At 40.1% G+C, this 25,927-nt stretch overlaps 1 protein-coding gene across 45 annotated transcripts in view; it reads left to right on the top strand.

Annotated features, from left to right (window-relative positions):
• Positions 1-25,927, top strand: part of svila (supervillin a) — a 93,789-nt gene that overhangs the window by 50,621 nt on the left and 17,241 nt on the right. For 7 of the 45 annotated variants that reach the window (XM_020712519.3, XM_020712521.3, XM_020712522.3 and 4 more), the window contains 15 exons: positions 39-845; positions 1,287-1,448; positions 2,633-2,667; positions 5,171-5,235; positions 6,338-6,474; positions 7,024-7,119; positions 7,454-7,763; positions 9,520-9,579; positions 10,152-10,572; positions 11,007-11,169; positions 15,542-15,674; positions 21,131-21,193; positions 21,518-21,571; positions 23,161-23,326; positions 23,932-24,015. In XM_020712519.3, the coding sequence (XP_020568178.1) occupies positions 39-845; positions 1,287-1,448; positions 2,633-2,667; positions 5,171-5,235; positions 6,338-6,474; positions 7,024-7,119; positions 7,454-7,763; positions 9,520-9,579; positions 10,152-10,572; positions 11,007-11,169; positions 15,542-15,674; positions 21,131-21,193; positions 21,518-21,571; positions 23,161-23,326; positions 23,932-24,015 (2,756 nt within the window). The remainder of the gene's footprint in view (positions 1-38; positions 846-1,286; positions 1,449-2,632; positions 2,668-5,170; positions 5,236-6,337; positions 6,475-7,023; positions 7,120-7,453; positions 7,764-9,519; positions 9,580-10,151; positions 10,573-11,006; positions 11,170-15,541; positions 15,675-21,130; positions 21,194-21,517; positions 21,572-23,160; positions 23,327-23,931; positions 24,016-25,927) is intronic. The other 38 variants (XM_078938581.1, XM_078938584.1, XM_020712525.3 and 35 more) reach the window with 23 other exon arrangements.

Genomic DNA, 25,927 nt, shown 5'->3' on the forward strand with positions numbered 1-25,927 from the left:
GTATTCTAGATGTTAACCAGTCCTTTGTCTCCCTGAAGAATAAAAGTTAGGGAGAGGCTCGCCAGAGACGAAGGACACCAAAAAAATCTGGACCTGTCAAATGTGATGGAGGCCCCGGTTTACCGCAGACAGCTTCAGCATCCCCAGGTCTCTGTATGCCTCCACAGAGACCCGCCAGGACCCCAGCAGGCCTTCACCCATTTCCATCACCAGCAACATGCTTCTCTGAGCCCAGCTGCTCACCATGGAGATCAAGACATTGGCAGTTATCCGAGCTACTTGTCCATGACCTCTGATCCTACATCCAGAGTTGTGCAGCAGCAAGTTCAGAAGGATGAGAGTGGGGAGTTTGAGGATGGCAAAACACCGGGTCTTTTAAGGAGTAGAAAAGCAGTCCTGCCTTCAGAAATTCGTCGCAGGGAGAGGAGCACAGAGGATCCACACAGAGGGAGAGGGGAGGAGGGGATGGGGAGGCCCAGGGTGCAAAATCTGGCTAAAGAAACTGCCGCAGAGGAAGGCTCAAGAGGCAAAGCCAGGAGGGATGAAGCTAAGACAATTTCCCATCAGGCGGCAGCAGACAGCCGACCTCGAGAGAGATTCATTCAGCCCAGAACCCCCCATGCTGAGTATGGGAAGCCCTCCTCCAGGACAGTCATGAGGAGCTCCGTCTCAGAGGCTGCGGATCCAGAGGGGTTAGCCAGGAGCTCTGCATGGGACACTGGAAAGGTCAGAGAGGGTTCCTTTACCAGAGAGAGTCAACAGGACAGCCGGGTGTCCATTGCTCAGCTCAGGAGTTCCTATTTGGAGAGCGCCACGACTCCTCCAAGCCGACGCAAACATGAGCTGTAGGTGAAAATGGCATGAGCTGCACCGCTGCTGCTTGCTGGCTGTGGGGCTTATTACCTAACATCTGCTGCTGAGACGGACAGCTACTAAACCCGTGAAGCTAACTGCATGGGCACTTTTGCTGCAGCGTGTCTAATCCTAACAAACACTCACGCATTAACTCTGGAGCTTCTGCAGCTGATCCAGTCAGCTTCACTTGATCTGGCGAGTCATTCAGGTCCTGCTGGAGATATCAAGTGTCTTCCTTTACTTTACCTTCTGCAAACATTGCTTTGGTCACATGCTTTGTGTCAACACTTAACCTACTCAACTGTGCCATGCTTCTCCTTTTAAGCGGCTTAATTTCTGTAACCTGTTCATCTACATCTACATCTCCATCGCATTGTATGTTTTCTTTTCATTGGGTTTTCTGTCCATTGGTCCCTCTTCCATTTTCCCAGTGACTTTAAGCAGGACAAGGAATCAATGGGTTTCCAAGCCCCATGGAGAACTGAAAGAGAGAGGGGGCACAAGCCTCTACAGTTCATTAGTCTTGGGGAGAAGACCTCAGAGAGGTTTAGGATGCAGCCCATCACTTCAGCTGAACGCCAGGAGCCACATAGGTACTGCATGCTCTGGGCGATGGTCATCTGAATAAAATCCTAATCATTCTTGATGCAGTTACTTTTGTGTGACATTCATAACGGGCACGTGATGCACGTTTAACAATGGCTACGGTGTTCACACTGGACCCTCCCCACCCGATAAATGCATATCTTCTCCTCCTACAGTTGGAAGAAACTTGGTGCAAAATGTCCAAGTGGTCCAAATCTTGTGAATCTTGTGCCATGACTATACTTTCACAGCTCTATTCTAATATATCAAAGACTTGGTGTCATATAATTCCAACCAAGTACAAAGCACAATTATTATTTCTCCTTCATGATTCATTTTCAAATGGTTAAAGAACGGCATCCACACAGTCAGGACCATAGATATTTGGACAGAGACACATTCTTTCTAATTTAGTTTCTGTACATTACCACAGTGAATTTTAAATAAAACAACTCTGATGCCATTGAAGTGCGTGCTCTCACTCCCACTTGCGCTGCACGCGCTCCCTCCTCTGCTTACACACGCACACGCGGTTTCAGGAGCAATTACACATCCTCATTCTACCACAGAAGTTCCCGTCTGGCGAGGAAATACGACAAATTTCCTGCATTCTAATTATTAATTTCCATTGTATTCATTTCCATTACAAGCTGCGGTGTACCACGACACCGCGACTTTTCATTGAAAGTAGTCGTTAGAATGTGCATTACCGAGGGCGGTGTGAACGTAGCTTTAATTGTAGTCTTAGCTTTTCTTCATTTGAGTAATTCATAACAAGAGGCTGCTGCACGATCAGTGACTGTGGATTTTGTGCCCCAGCTCAGAAGTAGTTACTCGCCCTCCCCAGAATTTTGTCCCTTTTGCTAACTTTATCAAAAAAGGAGGCTTACCGCGTCCAAAGGTCTTGTTGGGTTTTGTCACTGGTCATAACACGTGAGCACCGAGTATTGAATTGGCCTTTGTTACTAAATATGCTTAAAATTGAACAATAATCTGTAATAACCTCTAATTCTGCACTCAAGTCTGCTTTACTGCTTCTCATTTCTTCTAACATTTACAGCATTTTCCTGTCTATTCACCCTGCCTGCCGTCATCTGGAGTCTGTCATTGTGCTTTGTTGTTATTTTTCTGCATCTGAATTGATTTTAGTAATTTCTATTTTATTGTTTTGTTTCTTTTTCCATTTTTCAAGGTCTTGTGTGAGTTCAGACTTTGCGTCATCAGAGGGTAAGTCGTTTACTTTGGCTTTTGCAATTTGCTTTGATTTGTTTTGGTTTCATAGCTCTCTTTCAGTTGCACTTTTTTATCTTGATGATTAGATTCTTAGTCTGACTAGTACATTTTACATGTTCCAATGTTTTATGCACAGAATGTCTCAAATAAATAAAATGAAGGTTATTACGGTACTTATGTTTAGGTTTGGTTACAGAGTTTGGAGTGGTCTTTCCTTGTGGAACTAAAAGTTAAGTAAAGCAGTGAACACTGCCAAATTTCCCATTGCTTTTAACCCACAGCTGTTAAAATGATGGTTGTGAGTTGTCTTCCAGCTTCTCATGCACAGACATGAAAAGCTATTCTGGGTCTCCTTGCAATAATACCAACCCCCCAAAAAGAATACACTGACATTGCTTAACAATACATTCTGAAACCTATTATTAAAACATTTGTACTTTGTCTTGGTACCAAAAGAACTACTTTTTAGTCAAAGAGCAAGAAGTCATGGCAGCGGTCTATCATGAAAACACTTGCATTAGCATTATGTTTGATAAAAGTTAAACTCTCTGTTTCAGGTTCAGACACCTCATTTCAACTGTCATGCATGGCAGTGGAGAGACTATGATTTGGGCTGCTTTTAAAGCCACACCCTCTGAAAAAAAAATATATAACATTCATTTTTATAACTAATATATGAAGCCATCTGAAGGTACTAAGAATCTTTACGATTCATGTCATGCAGCTTAAGATCCACAACTGGGATACAACAGCATATTTATAGACACATAATGTACCAATTTGCCGAAAAGTTTTGTAGCATGACTTAAAGACCTTAAAGTTCTTTTTAAACTTAAATTAAACTGAATTATCTTAAGAAAGAAAACGGGGTAGCTGTAATGATGCAAGTAGATGATAACATACAGAAAGTATTTTTTACACTCCTGAAGTTGGATTTGCTGGATGTTAAATCTAAGTGTTTTTCACACATTACTTCTGTATTTTTAACTTTTTTTTCCATTAAATACTGACCATGTTAAGTCAACTCTAAAGCAAATTGTATATTGGACTTCATTAACCTCTTGAGAACCGAGCTCTTCTTTGAGTTTTTTATTTTTATTTTTATTTCATATCCTCGGAAGTTCACACTAAAAAGGAAGCAAAATCTGAAAAAACAAAATGTTCTCAAAATAAAAAAAATATATAAAAAAGTCCAAATAAATATGGAGTATGATAACACATTTTAAAATGGGGTCCATTACAAGATAGATGACTCTTCTGTGCTCTTTTGTATTGATGAAGATCTGGGCAGCTCTGATTGGCTAAGGGCTTTCTCCACTTTTGATGTCATTTCTGGTTCTGGTCAACTACACCTCAGTGCTGGAATATAGTCCAAAAGATATTTTGACATGATGTCAAAGCAACATAATGTGATCATTGACAGGTTTGCTGGTATGTTGGGGTCGTTACTGTGCTGCCTGTTTTTCAAATTTGTTTAGACGAGTATTTGAATGAGGTCCTCAAATTTAAAAAAGTCTCCTCACAGTTTTTTTCCTTTTTAATGGTGATTCACAAAATAATTGAGTTGCACTGATACAAGATCTCTGCCTTTTACATAAATCCAATTAATAAGAGAACTTAATGGCCTAAGTCTACTTGGAATAGTCAGAAATTGCAAATTCCAGGTACAACAATGTCTTTAAAGAAAACCATATTTCAACATTTCGCAAGAGACCTGAGTTATGGACCATAGCTAAATACAACTCGCCTGCTTTCCATCGTCTCTCTGTTGTGTTGAGGACGATGTAGCATAGTAGAGACGAAAAAAAATAGAGGTTTAATCTTTTTATATGTGTGATAGCAGCTGTGGAATTGGGCGCAAAAATGAATGCAAATTAAAAAGCTTTTAGTTACTTTATTTTGAAAAAAGAAACTGCAAGAAAAGAAGTTAAAAATGACCACTTGGCTTAACCACCAGGATCAAGAGGGTTCTTTTTTCCACATAAAAAAATAGATCTCGTTTATATAAGAAAACAGTTCTTTCTTAGCTTTCCTTATTAAAAAAAAAAAACACAGTCTATGACCAGTTGAAGGTAATACATGCTGGAATCATTTTCAGATCTGGCTCTTTCCGGGAAAGCTTTACTCATGTTAGCAGAATTTCCCGTCCTTCACTTAAATTTAATGACAGACAAACACTTTCCCAGTTTTTCCCTGCTGCTGCTGCTGTCAGAAAGATAATTAAACTGACAACAGGATGACGGTTTGGAAGAAAAAGCTGACTCCAAGCACCACTCGCAGGTATGAAGCCAGGAGACGAGTGAAGCAGCCGAGACCCATATTTAGTCAGAGCACAATATTCTTTTTTCCCCCCAGAATTTCAGTTTTAAATCTACTTTGGTATGTTGGTGGATTTACAATGAAGACTGAGGAAAGTGGGTTAGTTTGTAGCAGCTTTTCTCCAGGTTGAAATGCAAAGTTTTTAATGAATGTTTTTTTGTTTTCTCTGTCCGTTCAGCTGATGAAGAGAAACTAGATGAGCGTGCCAAGCTGAGTGTCGCAGCCAAGCGCTCTCTCTTCAGAGTGAGTTTTAGCTTTAAGACTATTTCTCTCATCTATTTTTTTTCTGGTTTTGAACCAAGCCTCCACCTTCCATTCTTGAGTTTTAGAAAAATCCTTAAGTAGCCTACCAAATGTTGCAGTTCCTTGCATGACCAGTAGAGACTTGTTTCAAATGTGAGCAATATCTTTAAATGACTTTGGAGATATTGGCTTTATCACATGCACCTGAACCGGGGCTGCGTGTTTCGGGTTGCTCAGGCCTATAGAGGGCTGCACCTTAAGGGGACCACAGGTTCCCTTGTGGCTCTGTCGGCCACCCTTAAGGGACGTCATCAAAATGAAACGTACTGTTGTGGTGCGTATGGTAGGGTTATGCCCTAATGTCCCACTCTAGTCGCTCGCTGCACACCCCTGGCTGACCGCGCACTAATGCTGCACGCATAAGGTGTGCACATGATACATGGGACACTCACACAAGCTATACTCAGATTGTCGAATTCCTAATTTTTTTAATCCGCCTGTGCGCATGAAGCACGCAATGCGCAATCGGGGTGCAGGGAGTGCGCAATTATCATGTGAGCAGTACTAACAGGCCCCTTGCACAGTGCACAGGTTATTTTTTAGGGAGGGGGGGTTAATGAACAAAAGAAAATCTATACGACACGGCTCCATCTCACCTACGTCACCCTTAAGTGTTTGCCACAACCTGCCGCCCAAATCAGGCCCTTAATAAAAGTGTGCAAGGACATTTTACACCTACCCGGTCACAGAGGAGTCTACAATATAAGTTTTTGTCTACAATCCATTTAAAAAGAAGTTAAATCAAACTCTAGTTTGAATTGATTCCCTTGAACTTAGTGAATGCTTGATCTCTTCCGAGCTTCAATAGATAATGGTGCATTATGTCAGGGCATTTACTCATCTGTGCTTACTCACTGTTCTGCTAAATATCATGACTCATCCACACAGCAAACACATCATTCATGATCATCAGCATGACTGCATCCGTTGGACACTTTCCATCTCCGAATATTGAAATTGTAGCACCCTTTATGTCTGACCCTGAAATTCCAAAAATTCATTTCTTGTTTTTCCACATTTTTCTCCCAACATTTCTATCCAGGAGCTGGAGAAAAGCATAGATGGTGGACTTCCTAAACCTCGGTCCAGGAACGCAGCAGTGGACAGAAGGCTAAGACGGACCCAAGACCGATCCAGAACCCAGCCGGTCACCACTGAGGAAGTAGTCATAGCTGCAACGTAAGTCGGCAGATGTGTGCAGGTAGAAAAACAAAGACATGTTTAATCATGTTACAGAATATATTGGGCAGTAATTTCACAGGGTAAATTTCGTATTCAAGGCGAAGAAAGGTCTCATGCAAAACAGACACATTAACAGTAAAACCAAATGTTGCATCTTTTATTTTTCAAAGAGTGCACAACTTTGTCTATAAGCATGCATTTTATTTTGACACTAATCTTAATCCCCCCTAAAAAACAGCTAGAATCCTAAACTTTCTGAATAACTGACTCCATTTGGATGTTAGCCGCTTCTGTCCATTTCACGAGTTCAATCATTTCCTCCGACCTTAAAACCTTTGATGTCATATCTGTGTCAACACAGTTTTGATTTGCTGGCTCCTGCACAAAGCTGATGACATAAAATCTAACTTCAGACCTTTATTCGTTTTAATCACCCATGTGACACATTTTTTCTTCTCCCCCCTTTCTCTGTGTGGGTGTGGGTGTGTGTGTGTGTGTGGGTGTGTGTGTGGGTGTGGGGTATATACATCATGCCCAACACTCCAGTGTCTCTTTGCATGTGCCTCACATGGTGGTTGTTCACCCTGCTGTTTGTCACGCCTCTAGCCCCACCCAAATTTGCAGTGCCGCCCCTCCTTACAGGTACACATCCTCCATGTTGTGCATGGTGTCATGATGTGACTAACATGCTTGATCCTGGCTCCTAATGGTCAAACTCATGATCCCAGTTAACATGTATACCTGGTGTTGTTTGGGGTTCTGCGTCAAATTTGGCATCATTGAGTAATGAAGTGACTTTGCATGAGCAATAATCCTTTATTGTCCATCGGTACACTTCTTCTAGTTTATAAGCGCACTCAGACCTGTGTCAGTGTCTCAGAGGTATCACGCCACTTGTTAGTTCACATGCTCTCCTCCTCAGCCTGCCTTCATTCTGCCCATCATTTCCTGTTTGTCTCTTCATGCCCCTCCTCAGCCTGCAGGCGTCTTTGCAGAAGACCTCCAACTCACGGATACAGGCGGCACAGGAGATCCAGCAGGCACAGGACTCCCAGGAAACCCGGGGCTCCAAGCAGGTTTCCGCAATGGATGGAAATGTTGAGAAGGAGAGACAGGAGGAGGAGGAGCCTGACCTGTGTTCCCTGAGCCTAGCAGAAAAGATGGCTCTGTTCAATCGACTCGCTCAGCCTCCAATTAGAGTCACTCGGACCAGAGGAGACTCACGCCAGCGTCGAGCCAACACCCGATACCAGACGCAGCCCATCACTTTGGGAGACATGGAACAGGTCAGAAATTTTTTTTTTTACCCACCGGTGGTTTTTCTATGGAGCTCTGTCCTCCAAAGAAATCAGATCAATATAGAACAATATTCTCTGGTAACATAAATTATGTAAAACAACAATGTTTTGGTATGGTATATTTAATGGTATATTTTGTTGTTTTAATATGTTCATGTGGGATTTTTTTTGACGATGGACATACTTGAAGAAAATTAAGATTAAAATTTTGTTTCTAAGTATTTATGGGTATTTATTCAAATTGTAGTTAATCAGAAGCAGACGAAAATGCTGTTTGAAAAAGCTACAGGCAAATCTAGGAACCTCATCAATGGTCTCCTTCAAGGCCTTAGCATCTTTTTACCAACATCATTACCATTTTTCCTCTTAACCTCAGTCAGCTCTATCTGCATTTATCTCCTAAACATCTAACATGAGCTGTTCCTCTGATAGATTAAAGCTATCCAGTCCTCTTCACTCCCAAAGAGAATCTCAACATCTTCAGCTCTGCCTCCTATGTTTCTTTTTAAACAAACAACATCTAACATCAGTAAAATGAAGTGGAAACTAGAACAGAAAACAATAGAAGATTTTATAAAACTAATCCTGTTTGCCCATCTTTTTTCTGACTGGTGAACAGTTCATCTCTTGTTTTTATTCACGCCCGTTTTTTAATATTTTAATTTACTCATTCAGGGGAAAATCCCCTAAGACCTCCCTGTGGTCAAGTCATGCCTGGGTCTAAATTGTGCCAGTTACATTTTAAACAAGCTTCAATTAACAAAATAAATATATTTTTGAAGGAATGTTTTGTTTTAGTCCCAGCATGTGAAGTTAGATTTGGCTTTTGTTATTTTGGTTCGTCTATTCCAACCATGACATCAAATTGAGTGACTGAATATGACGCTAATATTTCATATTGTAGGTCTTTAGGTTAGTTATCTAACATTTGCATGTTTACTCCATGTTGTGGTCTTCAGCAGGGGGGCCATCAGTATAATTTTGTGTTCAACCAATCAGAGGCTGCGAGGGCAAGGGGGGGGGGGGGACTTTAACGTCCCACGCTGATCATCTTTTTATCAATCGTAAAAGTGTTCTCATCTGTCTTTTAATTAAGATTATGCTGTTTCTAGAACATAGAGCAGCAGAAGTTAATTAGAAATTCACCTGTGAGTTGTGGGCAGGACAATTGCTGTGGAGCAACCCCGCCCCCCTTCTCCCCCCTGTTTCTGAGAGCTATTAGCAGGGAGCTTTGGTCTGTATTTTTTTATGTCACAAAGAAACTCTTTTTCAATCAGCATATTTTTGTCTGCTCCTGATTGACAACAATTTGCATAAAGAAATACACAGAAATGCAATTTTAAGCTTGCTTCTCTATGCATGTCAGAAAAAAGGTTACGTGTTTAAAAAACACCAAATATGTAGTAGTGAGGCTGTTTGTACTAATCTAAACTTGACTTTTAGTTTGTAAAAGTGATTAAATGGGGTCACGCTACAATGCATTCTCTTTGTTTAAGCCGCAGGTTTCATAGATCAAAATGTTTTCTTTTGTCTAACTGTATGTTGGTCTTTGACTATAGCTAACATTTAGATACTGCCAGTGGATGTGTGCAAAGATTGCACGATGGATGCCAAAGGAACCGTTAGAAACATCAGTACCTGCAATTACATATCAGCTGTTTCAACCTTTTTTTTTTGATAAGGACCATCAAACACATTATTTTTGGAAGGAAAGAATACACACGAGTTCATGTTTCTACTTCAGGAGTTCTCAGACTTCAGTGAAGAACCTGAACTGAGTGAAAGCCCAGTCCAACACTTCCAAGTAAGCTTCCCATGAACAATCCCTGCCTTTGTCACGGTGGATGACACAGCAGCAGGATACTCAGGAATGACCCAGCGTTTCTCCGAACAGCACGCACTGGCTTTGGCTGGTCTTCATTATTCATCATGGGTTTTGCATTGCATGGCCCGGCCTCTGATAGTTAGAGCTCATGGTTAAAAAGAGCAGACACTCTTCGCCTCCGGCTCATCTCGGCCACTCTTCAGCTTCAGGCAGAACGCTAACAGCTCTGAAAGAAAAAGAAGCTGCAGGATTTTTTTCTTTTATTCTTTTAATGGATGTTTGCTGTTGCTTCTCATTGGTTGCTCAACAATTTTGGGTTAGTGTTGCAGCTTTACAGTTTCATGCACAAAAGGACTGCTGGCATGGCTTTGTGATGCAGGAAAGAAAAGATGGGAGGGTTTGTAATGTGCAGGACGTGCAGTGAGTCAACTGGACTGTGATTACTCAGCGTGATTCTGTTAGTTGCTGTTTGGAGTAAGCTGGTTCTCTCTGCACACTGACCATCTTTGTTTTTTTTGTTTGTTTCCCCGTCCACCCCCTTGCATGTACAGCTTCAGAACGGACACCTCCACTCTCCGTCCCCCTCCTCAGTCCGAGCAGGAGGCACAGTCTCCACCGACCACGCAGGGGACATCCACATCACCAAGGCCCAGGAGGGGCCCACCCCTCACAGCAATAACAAGCCTCTGCTACCAAAGCACACAGCTGATCTGAGCGCGGGGAAGAGGAAGCTGCCCTCTCCCGAGAGAGCGGCCAGGCAGACCGCTCTACCACAGCCCCTCTCAGGAAGAGAGAGGTGGAGAGAACAGGAGGAGGAAGAGAGGGAGGAGCCTCAGTGGCCGGCAAAAGAGGAAGATGAGGGAGCTTTGGAGAGCTTAGAGTGCCACAAGCTCCAGGAGAAGCAGGAGCAAAGAGGCTTTCTGAGGGAGGGACGACAAACAGAGCGCCACAGGAGCAGAACCATCAATGGAGGTAAAAAAAAAAATACGACTGTCTGTGTTTCTATTCCCATATCTAGTTCATAACCAATTCTTCTTTCCTCTCATTTCTGTTTTTTTATTTATTTATTTATAATAGTTGAATATTTTCTTTGTTTGAGTCCAGTCTCCTTTCCTGTTTTTTTTTTCTAAATTTAGTGATCAGATCATGGTTTCGGACTGTCTTTGTGTCATTTAGTCTGTTTTTGCCTCTAAAATAAACAGCTGTAAAAACGTCTTTACCTAAATTTGAAGACATTCTTCCCACTAGTTTTCAATTGCTTACAAAAAAGCAAAACATTTCTTAAATCTTGAATTTCAAACACTTTTGTTTTTCATACTGCATTAGGAGGCTAATGACTCAACTACAGCTTCATCTCCAGCACTGAAACATTCATAGTTCTGCTTCTCCTGTTTGCTGTCTAAAAGAGCTCGGGGAGTCCGTGGTTGTAGCATCCAGAGAAACCTGCGGCTCCCCCAGGAGTGAAAGTCGCCCTGCCGCCCCCCAACACCCAGACGGCCCAGTTGAGCCTGAGCAGGAAGACGAGCTGAACGGCGTGCTGATGGCCCGACACATGTCCATCAAAGACAGGTGGGCGGCTGATGAAATGAAAGGTGGACTTTGATTCTTTGTCTGTGTAAGCAAAGACTCCTAAAACTGGATTCAGTGAGTTTATTGGCTGAAAATGTGATTATGATTTAAAATGACTGTTGTTTAAAATTGATCACATTTTTATTTGTTCTTTAAAAATTTCTACTCAACAAAGGATGAATGTGACTGAAAATGATCAAGTCTGAAGGACTCTAAGCTTTCACAAGACAACAAATGCAAATCAATACATTTATAAGGAAAACAAAATAATAAGCAGCATATTTGTTTAAAACAATTAAAATGCTTTATGTAAATGTCTTAACTGGCACCACTGAGTTAATCAAATTGTTACATAAGTTCAGTTATGTCATGCTTTACTGTTAGACCAACAGATAACTGATCAGGCTCTCAATTGATTATTGGTGTGGGCACGTGTCCAGTGTGTGTTCTTTCAGCTACATTCTACACACACTTTGACACCGTCATGACCTTTCAGAGTGGCTTTGCTGCAGCCATTTGCAGTGTGTTCCATTGGGGCGTGCCCTTCCTTAGTCTCACGGTGTGGTTTGTTTTCAATGTATAATGATGTTCGAAAGCCGCTACTTTTGTCACCAACTTTCGACCCTGTGGCTTATTCAATTATGCGGCTAATTTATACTTTTATTTAACGGCCGGCAGGATCGCTCTGTTAGTCTCAGAGGGGAGACTGCCTATGTCCAGCAACAAGCGCGACTGCGTTGACACACACTCAAACAGCCAAACAGCATGGACCTTACTTCAGCTCTTAGACACTTCAGTCATGGTGCAATAAAAGAAACACCCATGCTCAGCCGCATCCCACAATCCTACATTTCTTTCCATTTTGGTTTGTTCTAAAGAAAGTCTTCTTTTAGTAAACTACGGGGTTCTCTCCAACACATCCGACTCATTCTTGACGCATGTCAAGTTACTCCACATGTGGAAGATACGCCCTTGACTGCAAAATTGAAACAACCAAGCTAGCAACATTAAAGGTCCCATGTTATCATTTTCTTAATCCAGTCCACATTTATGACGATATGTTACCTTTGGTCCACTAAAGAAAAAAAATTTATGAAAATATTAGTTACGTTTGCAACCCTTTTTCCTACCTGGGGGGTATTCCAGAAAGCATGATTAAACTACCCTGACTTTAACCCTGAACTCTGGCTGAAATCTGGCTGAACTTGCTTACTCTGGGTATGTCGGTTCCAAAAGACCGGATATGAGTTGGCGTAATTACGCTCGACTTGGTAACCCTGAGTTAATGCACGTGCTCGTCAAGTACATAAAGACATTCTCAATGGATCGCCGATTTCCAGAGTCACCATGGAAACATGTGGAGAAAAAAAACAAAGCGCTATACTTCAGTGAGACGGAGTCTGAGATTTTAATGACTGCGAATGAAGATTATATGCCCATTAAAAATGTAACACGGCTGCATCATCAAAAGAAAGAGTTTCTGCTTGTAATAGAAGAACAGACAAAGTAAACGCACGAGTTTCTGATCTTGTTTCCATTTTCCTTGTGACGCATATATATATATATATATATATATATATATATATATATATATATATATATATAAAACTTATCCAATTTTGCCAACTTAAATGAAATACTTCTATAGGTAACAAATAATTGAGTTAAATTTATTCAAACAAATTTTTTACGTCTATAAAACTTAATAATTGTTTATACAACTCAAATTTACATATTTATCTGACTAAATGTCATATTACTCTAATTCAATTAATATTTTTTCCATCTTAATTAATTATAATTCTTGAACTCTCATATGTCTAAGTTTGAGCCGGCAGATATACTCCTTTGTATAACAATAAAAAGAACGAAACGATAAGCACATAGTGCATAAATTCAATTCGGAATTTTCCGTCATTATCATTATGGTTGTGAACAGTAGGGGTGCTATATAAACTCATCATCCTCTTCCTCCCTCTCACTTATGGTGCAGAGACTTAAGCATAGTAGGACAAAATAACTCTGCAAAATACGGAAAAACACTACAAAACAGCTAAATAACTAAACACATTTGTTAAAAAACCCACACTTGAACCCAAATCCATCCAGACAGGCAAAGGGAATGGTATCCCACAATCCCTTGCGGTGCCGATCTAACAGAAGCACCAAGTTACACCTACTTAATTGAATCAATTTGAATGAAAGTAAAATAACTGTCTGAAAACTACGTGTTATTTTTAAGATGACTTAACAAAAAAAAAAGATTTATCTTAACTGAAGCAGATAATTAAGTTAGATGAAATTAAAAAAGTTTATTTTTCCAACATCCATATGCGGTCTTATCACCCTGTCATGGTGGAAAAAGTATTATCTGAGCTTCTTCATCCACTAAATCATCTTCAATTGGACACGCCATACTGCTTCACCTCTCTGAAAACAAACTAACCTTCAACTAAACCTGCTCCAGACCAGGTTATGTTCAGAGCATGAGTTGCTATGGCAACTTGACATACCCTGAAACACACCTCTGTTTTTGGAACCGAAAGCAGTGGTTGTACATTTCTTTAGCCTCAAAGTTACCGTGGTAACTAGCATAACCTGCTTTCTGGAATACCCCCCTGGAAGTAAGATGACTGGATCTCTGAGACACCGCCTTTCTCTCCTTGTGGGTGCCGCTCATTTTTTGAGGTCAACTAGTGTCGGCCTCTGCAACGTGTCTGCATTTCTCACAAGAAATTAGACATCATCCAAACTTTTGCAAAGATGGATGTGCATATTATGCATATAAAAGGAAAGTATTTTAGCATATCACCAGGAAGCAGGTGTGTGTGTTAGCCTGGGGGTTGACGCTGGTAGTGCAGACTCTTCCTGGAAGGGGCTGTTCTTCACTAATCTAGATCACAATGTGAGAACTCGCTTGTTTTCGTGGATTGGGAGGGGCTGGTGCTCAGAGAGAAGGGTTTGAGGAATGCACAAAAAAGCATTTATGGATCAAAATAACGCTTTGGGGTTTCTTTTCATGACAAATTAACAATGAAATACACTTAAAAGCTCATAAAATTTGATTTTTTATGATCTAGGCTCTTTAAATAAAAACAAACCTTTTTGTAAAGTTTCTTTTGACAGAAAATGCCAGTGAGGAAACAGAAGGAGAAAGCTGCATTTAAAGAAAACAGGAGGTTTGAATCCAAATATGGATTTATTGCGATGGTTGTCTCCACACGGAATAATATTAATGTATATAAAATTCAGTGACCGGCTGTTTAATGCTACAAGAACACTGCTAATAAAGTTGCGTAGTCTTATTGACAACTATATTAGAAAATACCAGTTTAAAATACCAGGCTTAATAAAAAAGAATAACCAACTTCAGCCTCACACAGGCCGCTTGAAACCATTGCCTGACACTAAACTGCACTGTTGCCTAAAAAAGTTTGTAACATCTGATCTAAAACCTTTGAAGATCATGATAGAGATTTATGTAGCGTTTTCCTCTTAATATTTTTTGTCTTCACCATAAATGCAACACACACTAGCTCCTGCCAAGTTTTATAAACATCTTGGGGTTCTAGTGAGGAGTGGGTAGGCCCCAATGTTCATGTTTAAGGATGAACTGCCTCATCTTGATGAAGAAATAGGAAAAAAGTTATTTCTGATGATTAATCTTTCAGTTGACATATCTGGTCAGGATCTTTAGGTTAAGAAGAGACAGACATCTGCTTGAGATCAATATATGGAAGAAGTTTAGACTAGAATCTCTTAATGCAGACAATGGTGTGATTTTTGGATTTGGACATTTTCCACAAAGGAAGAATCCACTTACTCAAAGCTCTCTTGCCTCCAATGGAAATAATATCTGGGAATGTGGTTGTGTCTGCTAGGAAAAACTAAGATCTGTGCCTAGCAGGAATCCTCACTATGATACTGAGACTCCCAAACATCCCTTCATGTACAGCGGTTGTCAGGGATCAAAAGTTCCCACGGTGGTTTTGTGGGAAGTGCCTTCAAAACATGGGCTGCGTGCAGATTTTCTTTTCATGCAAATGAAAGTAACGAAATAAGCAATGGACGTTCCTCTGAGAGCTTTTCCAGATGCTCTGAGGATTATGTCAGCGTTTGGGAAATTGCCAGAAAATCAGTTATTTTGATATTCAGTCGCATCTAGTCCTTCCACTGCTTGCATGACAGCTGGGATGTAACTTCTCATGGAGCAGCATGCATCATCATTGGAATCGTCATTCGTGTTTTGTGGCAGCATTGTGTTTTGCAAAAAAAAGAATAAGAAATTATTATTTATTACCAGATTTTGTGCCGTTGTAGCCTTTAACTTAAACATTACAATTTGTCAAAGTAATCTCTTCCTCTGCCGCAGAGTTGCTTTGCTGAAGAAGAGCGGTGATGAAGACTGGAGGTATAGGATCCATAAGAAGCAGGAAGTGGTGAAGGCTGCCCTGGAAGAGCATGAGAGTCAGCTGTGGGAGATGGAGCAGAGCTTCAAGAAGAAGGTAACCGCCTGAGCTCTCCCAACCTGAAGGACCGTAAGCTGCATTCGCTGCTTGATAGGGAAACTTTTCATTCTGTTTCTTTTGAAATGTTTTATCAGAATATACCTTCAAACATGTTAAAAAGAATTTTCAGTAGCAGCAGCATCTCATTTTTATTGAAATGTCCTCTGAAATTTGGCTCCTCATAGATGGGGATCTAAAGATCTCCAATATACGACATATCAAAAGATACTTATTTAGTTGTTCAGATGCAGCGTCAAAAGGTTGCGGTTTAGGACGTCTATAAACAGAGAGGTTGTGTGTTCATGTCTGTCCTTTTCTCCACCAGCTGCTGCATGCATTGGTTCTTGCACTAAGTCGGCATTAATCGCAATTCTGCCAGAAAAGTAAACACTGTTAAGTCTAGATCATCCATTCTGTTTTCATTTCATAAATATGGAAGCCTGTGGGAGTCTAAGTTTAATTCAGTTTTTTGATTAAGCCAAATATCAATATCTGTTGGTGGATGAGAAGCTTCAACACATATTGTTAAGGTTTAGGGTTACAACATTATCCATTTGTCCAACTATCCATCTTTCTTTAAACCCGGTTAGTCCCGTTTGGGGTCATGGCATTGTTGGAAACTACTGTTTGGGTGGAGGCGGGATACACGCTGAACAGTTCTCCTAACAATACAAATGAATATATATATATATATATATATGTATGTATATGCATATGTATGTATATGTATGTATATATATGTATATGTATGTGTATGTATATATATGTATATATATGTATAGTAGTAACAGAGTTACTACTGTGGGTTCTTTGATAAATTTCTTAATGAACTCTCTCCTTGATGTTATACAGAAGACAATGTAGAACCACCCAAAGACTGTTGAAGTTCAACAAGAGTTCAACAGTCTTGAAATGTAAAGCTACATTCACACCAAACATGTGACACGCTTTCAAGAATGTGTAAAATGCACATTCTTGAACATCCAATTGGCCCATAGTGTTCACACTGCTACTTAATGCTAGTGCATTTTCGCCGATCTTGTGCAGATCTTGTGAATCTTGCTCCAGGCTTTTTCTTTCACAGCTCTTTTCCGATATATGAAATACTTGGGCCAAATCCAAATTGCTTCCCTATCCCTGCATTTAGCCCACCAAGCAAAGAGATATGGAATAATAGTGTTTTCAAATCCAAATTGTTACTATTACTCAATTATTTCATCAGTAGTTGCTGGTCATCTACGTAAGCCTGTAGCTGCCAGCGCTCGGAAAATACATGAATCTGTTTTATAACTGATGTACAAATAGAAAAAGTCATTCCTTACATTATCTGTAAACGTCTGTGCTTCATACAACACCCACGTAAAGAAATGCGTCCACCTTAAAAAAAAAAAAAAAAACTTTCGGACACAGCTACAGCTTCAATTACTCCTACAATTGGAGCAATAGGGTGTAGGCGGAGGATTAGGGAACCAGTTCGGATAATTCGTTTGTGTCATAATTCCGACGAGGCAAAAACAACAATTATTGCCCCTGTGGGATGCAGTGGAGGAAAAATGTAACCTCTGATGGGAAGATTGCAGGTTCGATTCTCGCCTACCCGCCCTTGTGTCATAGTGTTCTTGGGCAAGTCACTGGACCCCACTTTGCCTCTGGTGGAAGGTTGGCTCCAGTGTTCAGCAGCAGGGCCTTTATCAGTGTGTGAATGTGTGTGTGGATGGGCCTGTGACTGTAAAGCGCTATGGGCTTTCGAGGAAGGTAGAAAAAGCGCTATATAAGTATACGCCATTTACCATTAATTTTCAAATGGTTGGCACTTCTGTTAATTACAGAAGACGCCATTCAAATGACACTACCAAATCGGAGTCCCTTATTGGTTACACTTCAGCCTGGTTGAACTTTCTATGCACGTTAAAGGGCCATGCGTATTGTACGTGGAGCCCCAAAACGGTCTTAAAAATGTTTGCGTTGTCATGTGAATGTGAGAGTTTTTAACACAGAAGCCCAAAACATGCATGTAGGCGCGTTTACATATACTTTTGATTTAAAAAGTTATCGCTTGAATACGCATTGCAGAGGGTGATGTGAACGTAGCTTTACATAGCCTATAAGAATCCTGATTAAAAAATAAATAAATAAATAAACTTTTGTGTGTTATTTAGGCAGCGCTCTTTGGGACCCAGCATTTTTGTTTCAGAATTTTTGACTTTAAAGACCCCCTGACTTTGGTTTTGGGCTTACTCCCAGCACACTTGTTTTTGCCAAAGTCCCTTCAACCACAAAATAATGTTTTTTTTGTTGTTGTTGCTTTGATTGTTTTTGTTCTATTATAAGGCAAAATTAACTTGGCCTGCCAGCAGAGATGGTCCACCCTACCGTCCTCTGAACTGGTGGAAAGTACAGTTGTGCTGGAATTACAAATCTTGACAGAATGCATTGTGAGACTAAGTTTGGGGCAAACTATTGCCACTTGTTGCCTAATTACCATAAACAGTTATCAGCATAACAAAAGGATCCATTTGGTCTGTAGCAACGCTGGATATTTGCTGGATTCTACCACAAACACAATCAGTCGTTTGTATGTGACATAAGCAAGTCATAATTGCTGACAAAAGGACCAAATACCCCCACCTAATATACGGGCATATGTAGCAACTGTTGTATTTTGGCACAGTTTGGTACAGATGGTGGGCTTTAAGTAGATCTTTTGTTTCTTTAAAAATTTCATCTGGCAGTTCAGGTTTACAGTATAACAAAATGATGAGAGTTGGCCTCTCTGTCTGCGGCCATGCTGCCAATGCCAGAGCGTAATAGACAAATAACCCATTCATGTGTGGGGCCTTCGTGGCTTTGTTGAGTGGAGGAATTTTAGGTTGACTTCACACTAGGATAATCTGGCTGTCTCCGATTTGGCTGAGAATGTTGAAAGATTTACATTTACTTTGATTTGGTCCTCCCTCACATTGCACTGTCGAGTGTAAATTATCCAAAACTGTCAAAAGGCTACTAAAGCTGCTTTATTGGAATAAGCTTTGGTCCAATATTTTTCCTCATCCAGAAGGAAAATTATTATTCTGTAGTTGTATTGTTTCTGAATAACATGGGTTTGAATGAAAGCCAACCAAACCATTGTTGCACCACAATGGTCAGTTTTTAACCATCTAAACAAAGCTGACCATCTGAGGAACTCTGGTGTGGACCAAACAGCCAAGTACAAATGTGCCCTGAAGTGTCTTTTTGGACCAATTTTCAACCATGTCGATAATGATAAACAGCTGGAGTTGGATCCAAGCTGCCATGTTTGATAAACAACAACAGGTCTTGTTGCAGTATTTAACTGCTTGCCTGGAAGCCCTTTCAGTGAGGGTCAGGAATATCTTTGGAGTTCTGTCATTTACTTTATATGAGAACAGGACTGAGTCATCCCTCCCCCCTTGCGTTCCAAACAGGAAGTAGCCGCTGGTTCCAAGAAGCCAAAATCCCATAGAGGTCTACTGAGAAATAAACCACTATTACCGTACTCAGTCATTCCATTTGTCACATAAACAATTTTGCTCTGATTACTTTTTGAACATGTTCTTGCTAATCCTAATTTTTTTTTACGTTTTTTTTTTCTGTGTATTCAAGTTATAAACTGACCAATAAGATGCCTCAATAAAATAGAAAGTATGTGCTCTCAATTGAACTGTTTGACCGATTCTTCCATTAAAAATGTTGACTCTGTCTGACTCAGACCGATCGTTCTTTACTGACCTAATCTGTCTCCAACATGGCGTATTGTGAAAAAATTACTACTGAATCGACTTCATTTCGTTGGAGCTGCATGTGAGCCATTTCCTACAGGTGACGTCAAACTCACTCGGTCCGGTATTCATCTACGGTCAGTGAGTCTTGTTTAAGGAAACAGATTAAAGCAGCTAAAAATAATCAACAAAAATAGAAGTTTTTAAGATAAACAAGTTTTTGGATTGAATTTATGTAAACGTTAGGACTTTGTATACATTAACTCGACATTAAACAAAAGTTTCTATGAAATTTATTTGAGAGTTAAAGTTTTCTTCACATTTCTCCTTTTGATTTATTTATTTTTTTACTGTGAAAATAAAAAAATACCCACTCTTTACAGTAAATGATTATTTTTATAAAAACAACAAATCTCTTGTAACGATTGTTATTTTAAAAGGCTATTTTGAAAAATCCAATTTATGAAATTATTTTGTTGTTTTGGTGCAGTTGTGTATTCCTTCCAGTTTTTTTTTTTAGGTTAAATAAGAAATATAACATGAAAAGGTCAAATGTATAGATTTACACCTGTGGTAGCGGTGAAAGTGTCTTTTACTTTTTAAAACATTTTGACTCTCTGATTGTCAGACAAAAAAAAAAAAAAATGACAGCCAAACCTCTGTCTTGTAAATGTAACTTCTGTAATTTGTCTTTTCTGACCTCTTCCACCTTGTTGCTGCATGTCACATGTAACCTCTTTTTTTTCTTCCTCTGCATGTCTTTCATCTTTAAATAATAAACCTAAGTTCATTCTCTGCATGTTTGTTGTGTTTCTGTTTTCCCATCTTCTGTTCTTTTGGAGGGGCTGAGGGTGGCTACTGTACACGGACTTCTCTGTTTAGACACGCTCTTGTTTCCAGCTGCTTATCAGGGTTTACTCAGCAACATCTGCCAGCACAGAGCCTGATGTCGGGATTGCAGTTAGTTTAAGAGTAGGAAAAACCCAAATTCCATCTGAGGGAGCATTTTTAGGAGTTCTAAACAGAAAAGGACGTTGTTTTAATTAGGAAGTGTATGGAGTGCTTGATCCGGTGAAGTGCAGGTCAATAGGAAGGACAGGCTGTTGTTGATCCCGTTTTCCAGCCTTTCACTCATCAGAACATGATTCAGCAGGTTTCCTGTTTTTAGATCAGGGAAAAAATTACAGATCACAGAAACAAAAGAAAATGTCGAAAAAAGGTCAACAACAAAGCTGAGGACCGGCTCTAGCTATCTGAATCGGACATGAGTGACAGTAAAGTTCAAAAGGTTTAGGTGGAGCTTCATCTTTTCCTGATTATTTCGTGTCTGTCCTGCTGCTTTGGTTGGATAGTTTGATCAGCAGGAGGCGGCCCAACATGCAACATTTTACATTTCTGCTACACAAGAAGGTGAACTACATTATGTTTGGTGTCCTCCAAGTAGTGCAATCAAATTAAGTTTAAAGAAAGTATTAAAGGCTCAAGTGGCCCCGCCCAAAACTCATAGGCGACTTTCTAATGAACTTTGTTGAATCTATGTTCTAGAAAACGACACAAGTTTGTTAAATTTTGGCTAAAAACGGAATCATGACTATAAGATGACGGGGAACGCTTTTACAATGAATCAAAAGATGATCAAAGTAGGTCTTAAAGAGTCTCTTCTTCTGCTGTCTTTTCCTGATTGTGGGGGTTTCCTTTTTGTGACTTTCACAGGAACTCATTTTTGCTGCAACAGACCCTTCTGCCCATCTTTTTCTTGAAGATTCAGCTAGTCAGGTAGGAAATAGCCTCAGTGGTGCATTTTGCCCAACTCATTTGCTTTCAGCTAAAATCCGTCCAAGCTTTGCAGACACAAGCTTCCACCTTCAAACTCACCTAATTCCCCGTTGAGTTTAGTGCTTTAAATGCGCATGACTCGTGCTCTGCAGTCTTTCCCACCTGGCTGCAGTTTTGCTACAATAACTTCCTCCACATCCCAAACCTTTGGTGCTGCACAGCAACCATCTGTAGCGTGTACTGCTTTGGCACAGCTTGTTTTCCTCCTTATGTCCAAATCCTCATCCTTTCTTGCCTTCTTCATCCACCTGTCTGATCATGAAGGAAGCCTGCTCTTCCAGACCCATGCAGGATGAAAGACACCCATGGAGACGGAAGGTGACCCTACCAGACCTTTGCACTTCCTGATGAGATTCACGATCAAAGCAGTCAGAATTGTATAAAATAACTGTTAATAAGTTGATTTATTACAACATATTATTCAACTTAAAATGAAAATTCGACGTCTTGTCATTTGAAAATCTTTGTTGATAAGCATAAGCAGGGCACAAATGTTAAAGTCCCAATCTCATTAGTTTCACCTAGGTGTGTGAACATTTTTCTCTTCCTTTCACCCATCCCCTGGGGGAGCGGTGAGCACCACCGTGCTCGGGAACCATTTGCTGGTTTAACCCCCCCAATCCAACCCCTTCATGCTGAGCGCTAAACAGGGAGGCATCGGCTCTCATTAGTCTTTGCTATGACTCTACAGTGGGTTCGAACTCGCGTCCCTCCAGTCTCAGGGCAAACACTCTACCACAGGGCCACCAAGTTGAAGTATTAAAGGCAAATTCCCATTATTTTTCTTAACACATCTAACCAGCAGAAAGATGAGATCTCATTAAACATTGTCACATTAACCACAATTTGTAATTTTAAAAAATGGATGCCAGGTATCCCTATTTACAAGAAATTTACAATCTGCCCTTAATTGGATGAGAACACTTCAGAACTAATACTTTGTTTGTTTGTTTGTTTGTTTGTTTAAGACCGGGACAGCATATATTAATATAATATTTAACAATACAAATATATGATTATAGCTTCTCAGGCTAATTTCTATCTTTAGTCCCCAGACAGGTTAATGATCCAGAAAGATGAATGAAATTAACAAAGGACAGATAACTGAAAGCAGACAACAGCAGATACAGAATGGCAAAACACAATCGTAAATTTATAAAACGTAGAAGCAACAACAATCCCAAAAATTGACTAAAAAAATATTATAGAAGTGTGATGGAAGTTTTGATTTTCCAACAGCCATGATTTTAGCATAGGAGTCCTGGGTTACTTGGGTTACTACTGGTTCATGAGCATTGGTAAGTTTGTGTGACTCATATTTTTATTTATATTTAACTTTATAATGTTGAAAACGTTTATTTTGAAATCACTACAGTAAATGTATTTCAGGTTACATACCAATTTCTTCCTTTAATGCCTTAACACATCATAGTTTGCCCTATTAGATACTCACATAAATACGAAATTAAAGGGAAATAAATTAAATCAACAGTGATGAGTATACTATTCTATAGTTTAAGTTTCTGCACATGCAGGATTAGGTCAAGTCTGGATGATTTATTCTATGTCTCAAAACCCAAAATATGGAGGCAAGACGGATGATCAGACAGACATCTGATGGTCAGCTGTTGGTGCTTTGTGCTGTTGCAAGCTCACTATTAAGAGATGATTGAGAATTGAGTTTTAAGAACTTGTCAAACTGTCTGTTCTTCCCCCAAATTTCAGTCGCACAATCCTGGTCAGATTGCCCCGGTTGTGATTTCTCATAGACTTGCTTTTTAGAGGCCTTGATTATTATTGATAAGATGAGATAGAGAACCACCATAGTCTGTCCATATGACACATCTTTTAATTCCTCCTGCTATCATTCATCAGTTGCAGTAACGTGTCTCTTTTATTATTTTCAGAGAATAGCAGATGAAGAAATGGAGAGTCAGAGGATGGAGACACAAATGTCCATCCAAGAAAGGAAGCAGCAGATCGAAGCCCAAGAGGAGGCCTGGAAGAGCAAAGGCCTCGGCGCTGCCAATGACTCCACCCAGTTCACTGTAGCTGCACGCATGGTGAAGAAAGGTCAGAGGGCAGGCTAAATACACTGCACATCATAGTGACATCACAACAGTGTTAGCCCCGAGACCTTTAAAGCCATGTCGACATTTAAGAGAAAAGAGGCTTTACTTTTTCTTCTAGAAATCCTCATACTGACCTTCAAAGTCCTTCTTACCTCGCCCCTCACAATCTATCTGACCTCATCCACATTGCCACTCCCACGGTGGAAATGATGTCTATTAGACATGTTTCTAAACACCATTTTCACTGTTGGTGGATGGTTATCCAATGGAAAAGAGAGCATTATTCCACCCACAGTATCATCTGCAGGGAAAAAGAACTGCATTTTGGGTACCAAGGAGAAGTTGTCAAACAATTGTGCTTCATCAGAGATCAGGAACTGGTGTGAACAGTTTCTGTGTCTTTGCGGTTTCTTCTACTATTTACCACATTTGTGTATAGTGATAACAGCCCCCCAATCCTTCCACTCACTCCTTCCTGGCAACAACCATATCTCTGACCCAACAGGACAGTGCAGCTCACATCTGTACCTTTAGTTTGATTCCCCATTTTAATGTTATTGATGTGATCCACCTTATTTATCAGTAATGGTCTTTGTGGTCCTTCAGGTTTGGCGTCTCCCTCTGCTTTCCACTCTCTGGTCATCTCTAAATCCAAGAATGGCAGCCTTGCCATCTCCAAACCACAGGAAGGTCAGTCTCACTGGCTCTCAACTGGCTTTTTCATTGAAGTCCCCCTCTGATGAAAATCATGTTTTCTGAGTTTTTGACATGTGTGACATTTTTCTTATGAAAGAGACAAATGTAATTAGAAAACATTTCATTTTTGCATTTCTGAGTATTTCTCTTTTTACATCACTGTCAATCAAACTGTGGCAAAGACACTCAGTTTGAATCAAAGAGCTGCTGTGATGTCACAACGGCCCAGTAGTGCTTATTGCGCAAGTTCCACGATTTGCCCCGTCCAGCGTGCACAAACTCAGGTGTGGGAGAAGAGAAGATGGCACATTGCTGCGCTGCTGCACGCAATTTAAGTGCATCCAAGGCTGGATTTGGTTGTTGGCCGGACATATTTAAAGTTAAACAAAAAGTTAAAGTCCCAAATGTATTCTCAGCGTTTGTGTTCTCTCTCTGACCGAGTTTGAAGGCTTGCTGTCCTGCATAATACAGAGTGGGTAAAAATAAAAACAAGAATAAACACAGGGGACCTTTTTCATATTTGACTCAATGGCAAAAAGAAAAATACAAATTCAGGAGGCCCAAGCAGGCCTGCTCTCCATACCGCTGCGGGTCTCGATCTGAACACGAGTTTGCCTCCCGGCACAGTTAACAGGATGGCTCCAAGTCCAAATCGCACTGCTGGACCCCAAGAAAAGGTTCAGCTCTGGCCGCAAGTATTTGGAAAATTATGGCCAATAGACACTTTCTTCATTTCATTTTATTTGCCGTGCAAGGTAATTCAACAGTCTGCATGTGCACCAAAACAGTTCTAAACCACAGCCAGTGCTGCTTGCTGGTGCAATGTAGCCTAAATTATGATGTAATTTAAAGCATTTTCCATGGACTTATTAAAGTTATTTATCATGTGTAGTTTCATTAAACAGCAGGGTCTGGGACACATTTGTTTTGTCATTCCACACGTTCAAAAAATGTTGATTTGGAACTAAAGAGATGTAACTTTTTTTGTTTCTTTGTTGCTAAAGAGAAACTTTTGCGAATAAAGACTGTCAGTCGGTGTCGTCATTGGGGGACTTTAAGGATTCCTTTGTACTGAAATCCCTGACTGCTAGTTGTTATCCTGTGATGCCCTTCAGGGATTTAAGTTTATTACATATTGGAATCCGGACAGTTCCACTTCCTGATTAGATTTGCATTTAATGTGATCGTTAAAGTCTCATTTGTCATTACACTCTCATCCTTTTTAAAATAGATCAAAGAATTAGTCAGTTTAGGAGATTTGTCTTTAATGTGATTCACTTTGGACCAAAAAGAAATCAGTGATTTGTTTCTGTTCAAAGCTTATTAATGACTCATGTAACTGATTTTGTTTTCATTCATTAGACATGCTGGAGTCTGTCTTGTTTCTTTGTTGTATGTAGCATCAGAAAATCGGTTTTAGACAGCTGTTGAGCAGACAAGCTCTCAAAACTGACGGCTGTTTGCTTTCTAATTCCTGCTGAAGCCAAAAATGGCTTAACCTACTTTTATTTTAATTTTTTTACTGTTTTCTCATGATAATGATTTTGACTATCTCGTTGTCTCGAGAAAACTAATTTAATTGTTGTATGATAACGAGAGAAGGAATATTAGATTAGATTAGATTAGATTAGATTCAACTTTATTGTCACTGCACATGTAGTACAAGGCAACGAAATGCAGTTAGCATCTAACCAGAAGTGCAATAAGCAGTAAGTACAGACTAAAGGTCTATAGTATGTACAATAACTATACAGGTAAGTATTATGGACATAATTTACAGATATTAATACTATAAGCACGATATACAGATAGGTGTACTATGAACGGGCCAAAAAAAAGTAGGGTTTGCTGTTTTCGGCTTCCATAAATTCCTATATGCTCACATTAGTTCACACAACACCCTCCA

The sequence above is a fragment of the Oryzias latipes genome, chromosome 20 (assembly GCF_053564925.1).
Source record: "Oryzias latipes strain Hd-rR chromosome 20, Olatipes_Hd-rR_3.1".
NCBI lineage: Eukaryota > Metazoa > Chordata > Actinopteri > Beloniformes > Adrianichthyidae > Oryzias > Oryzias latipes.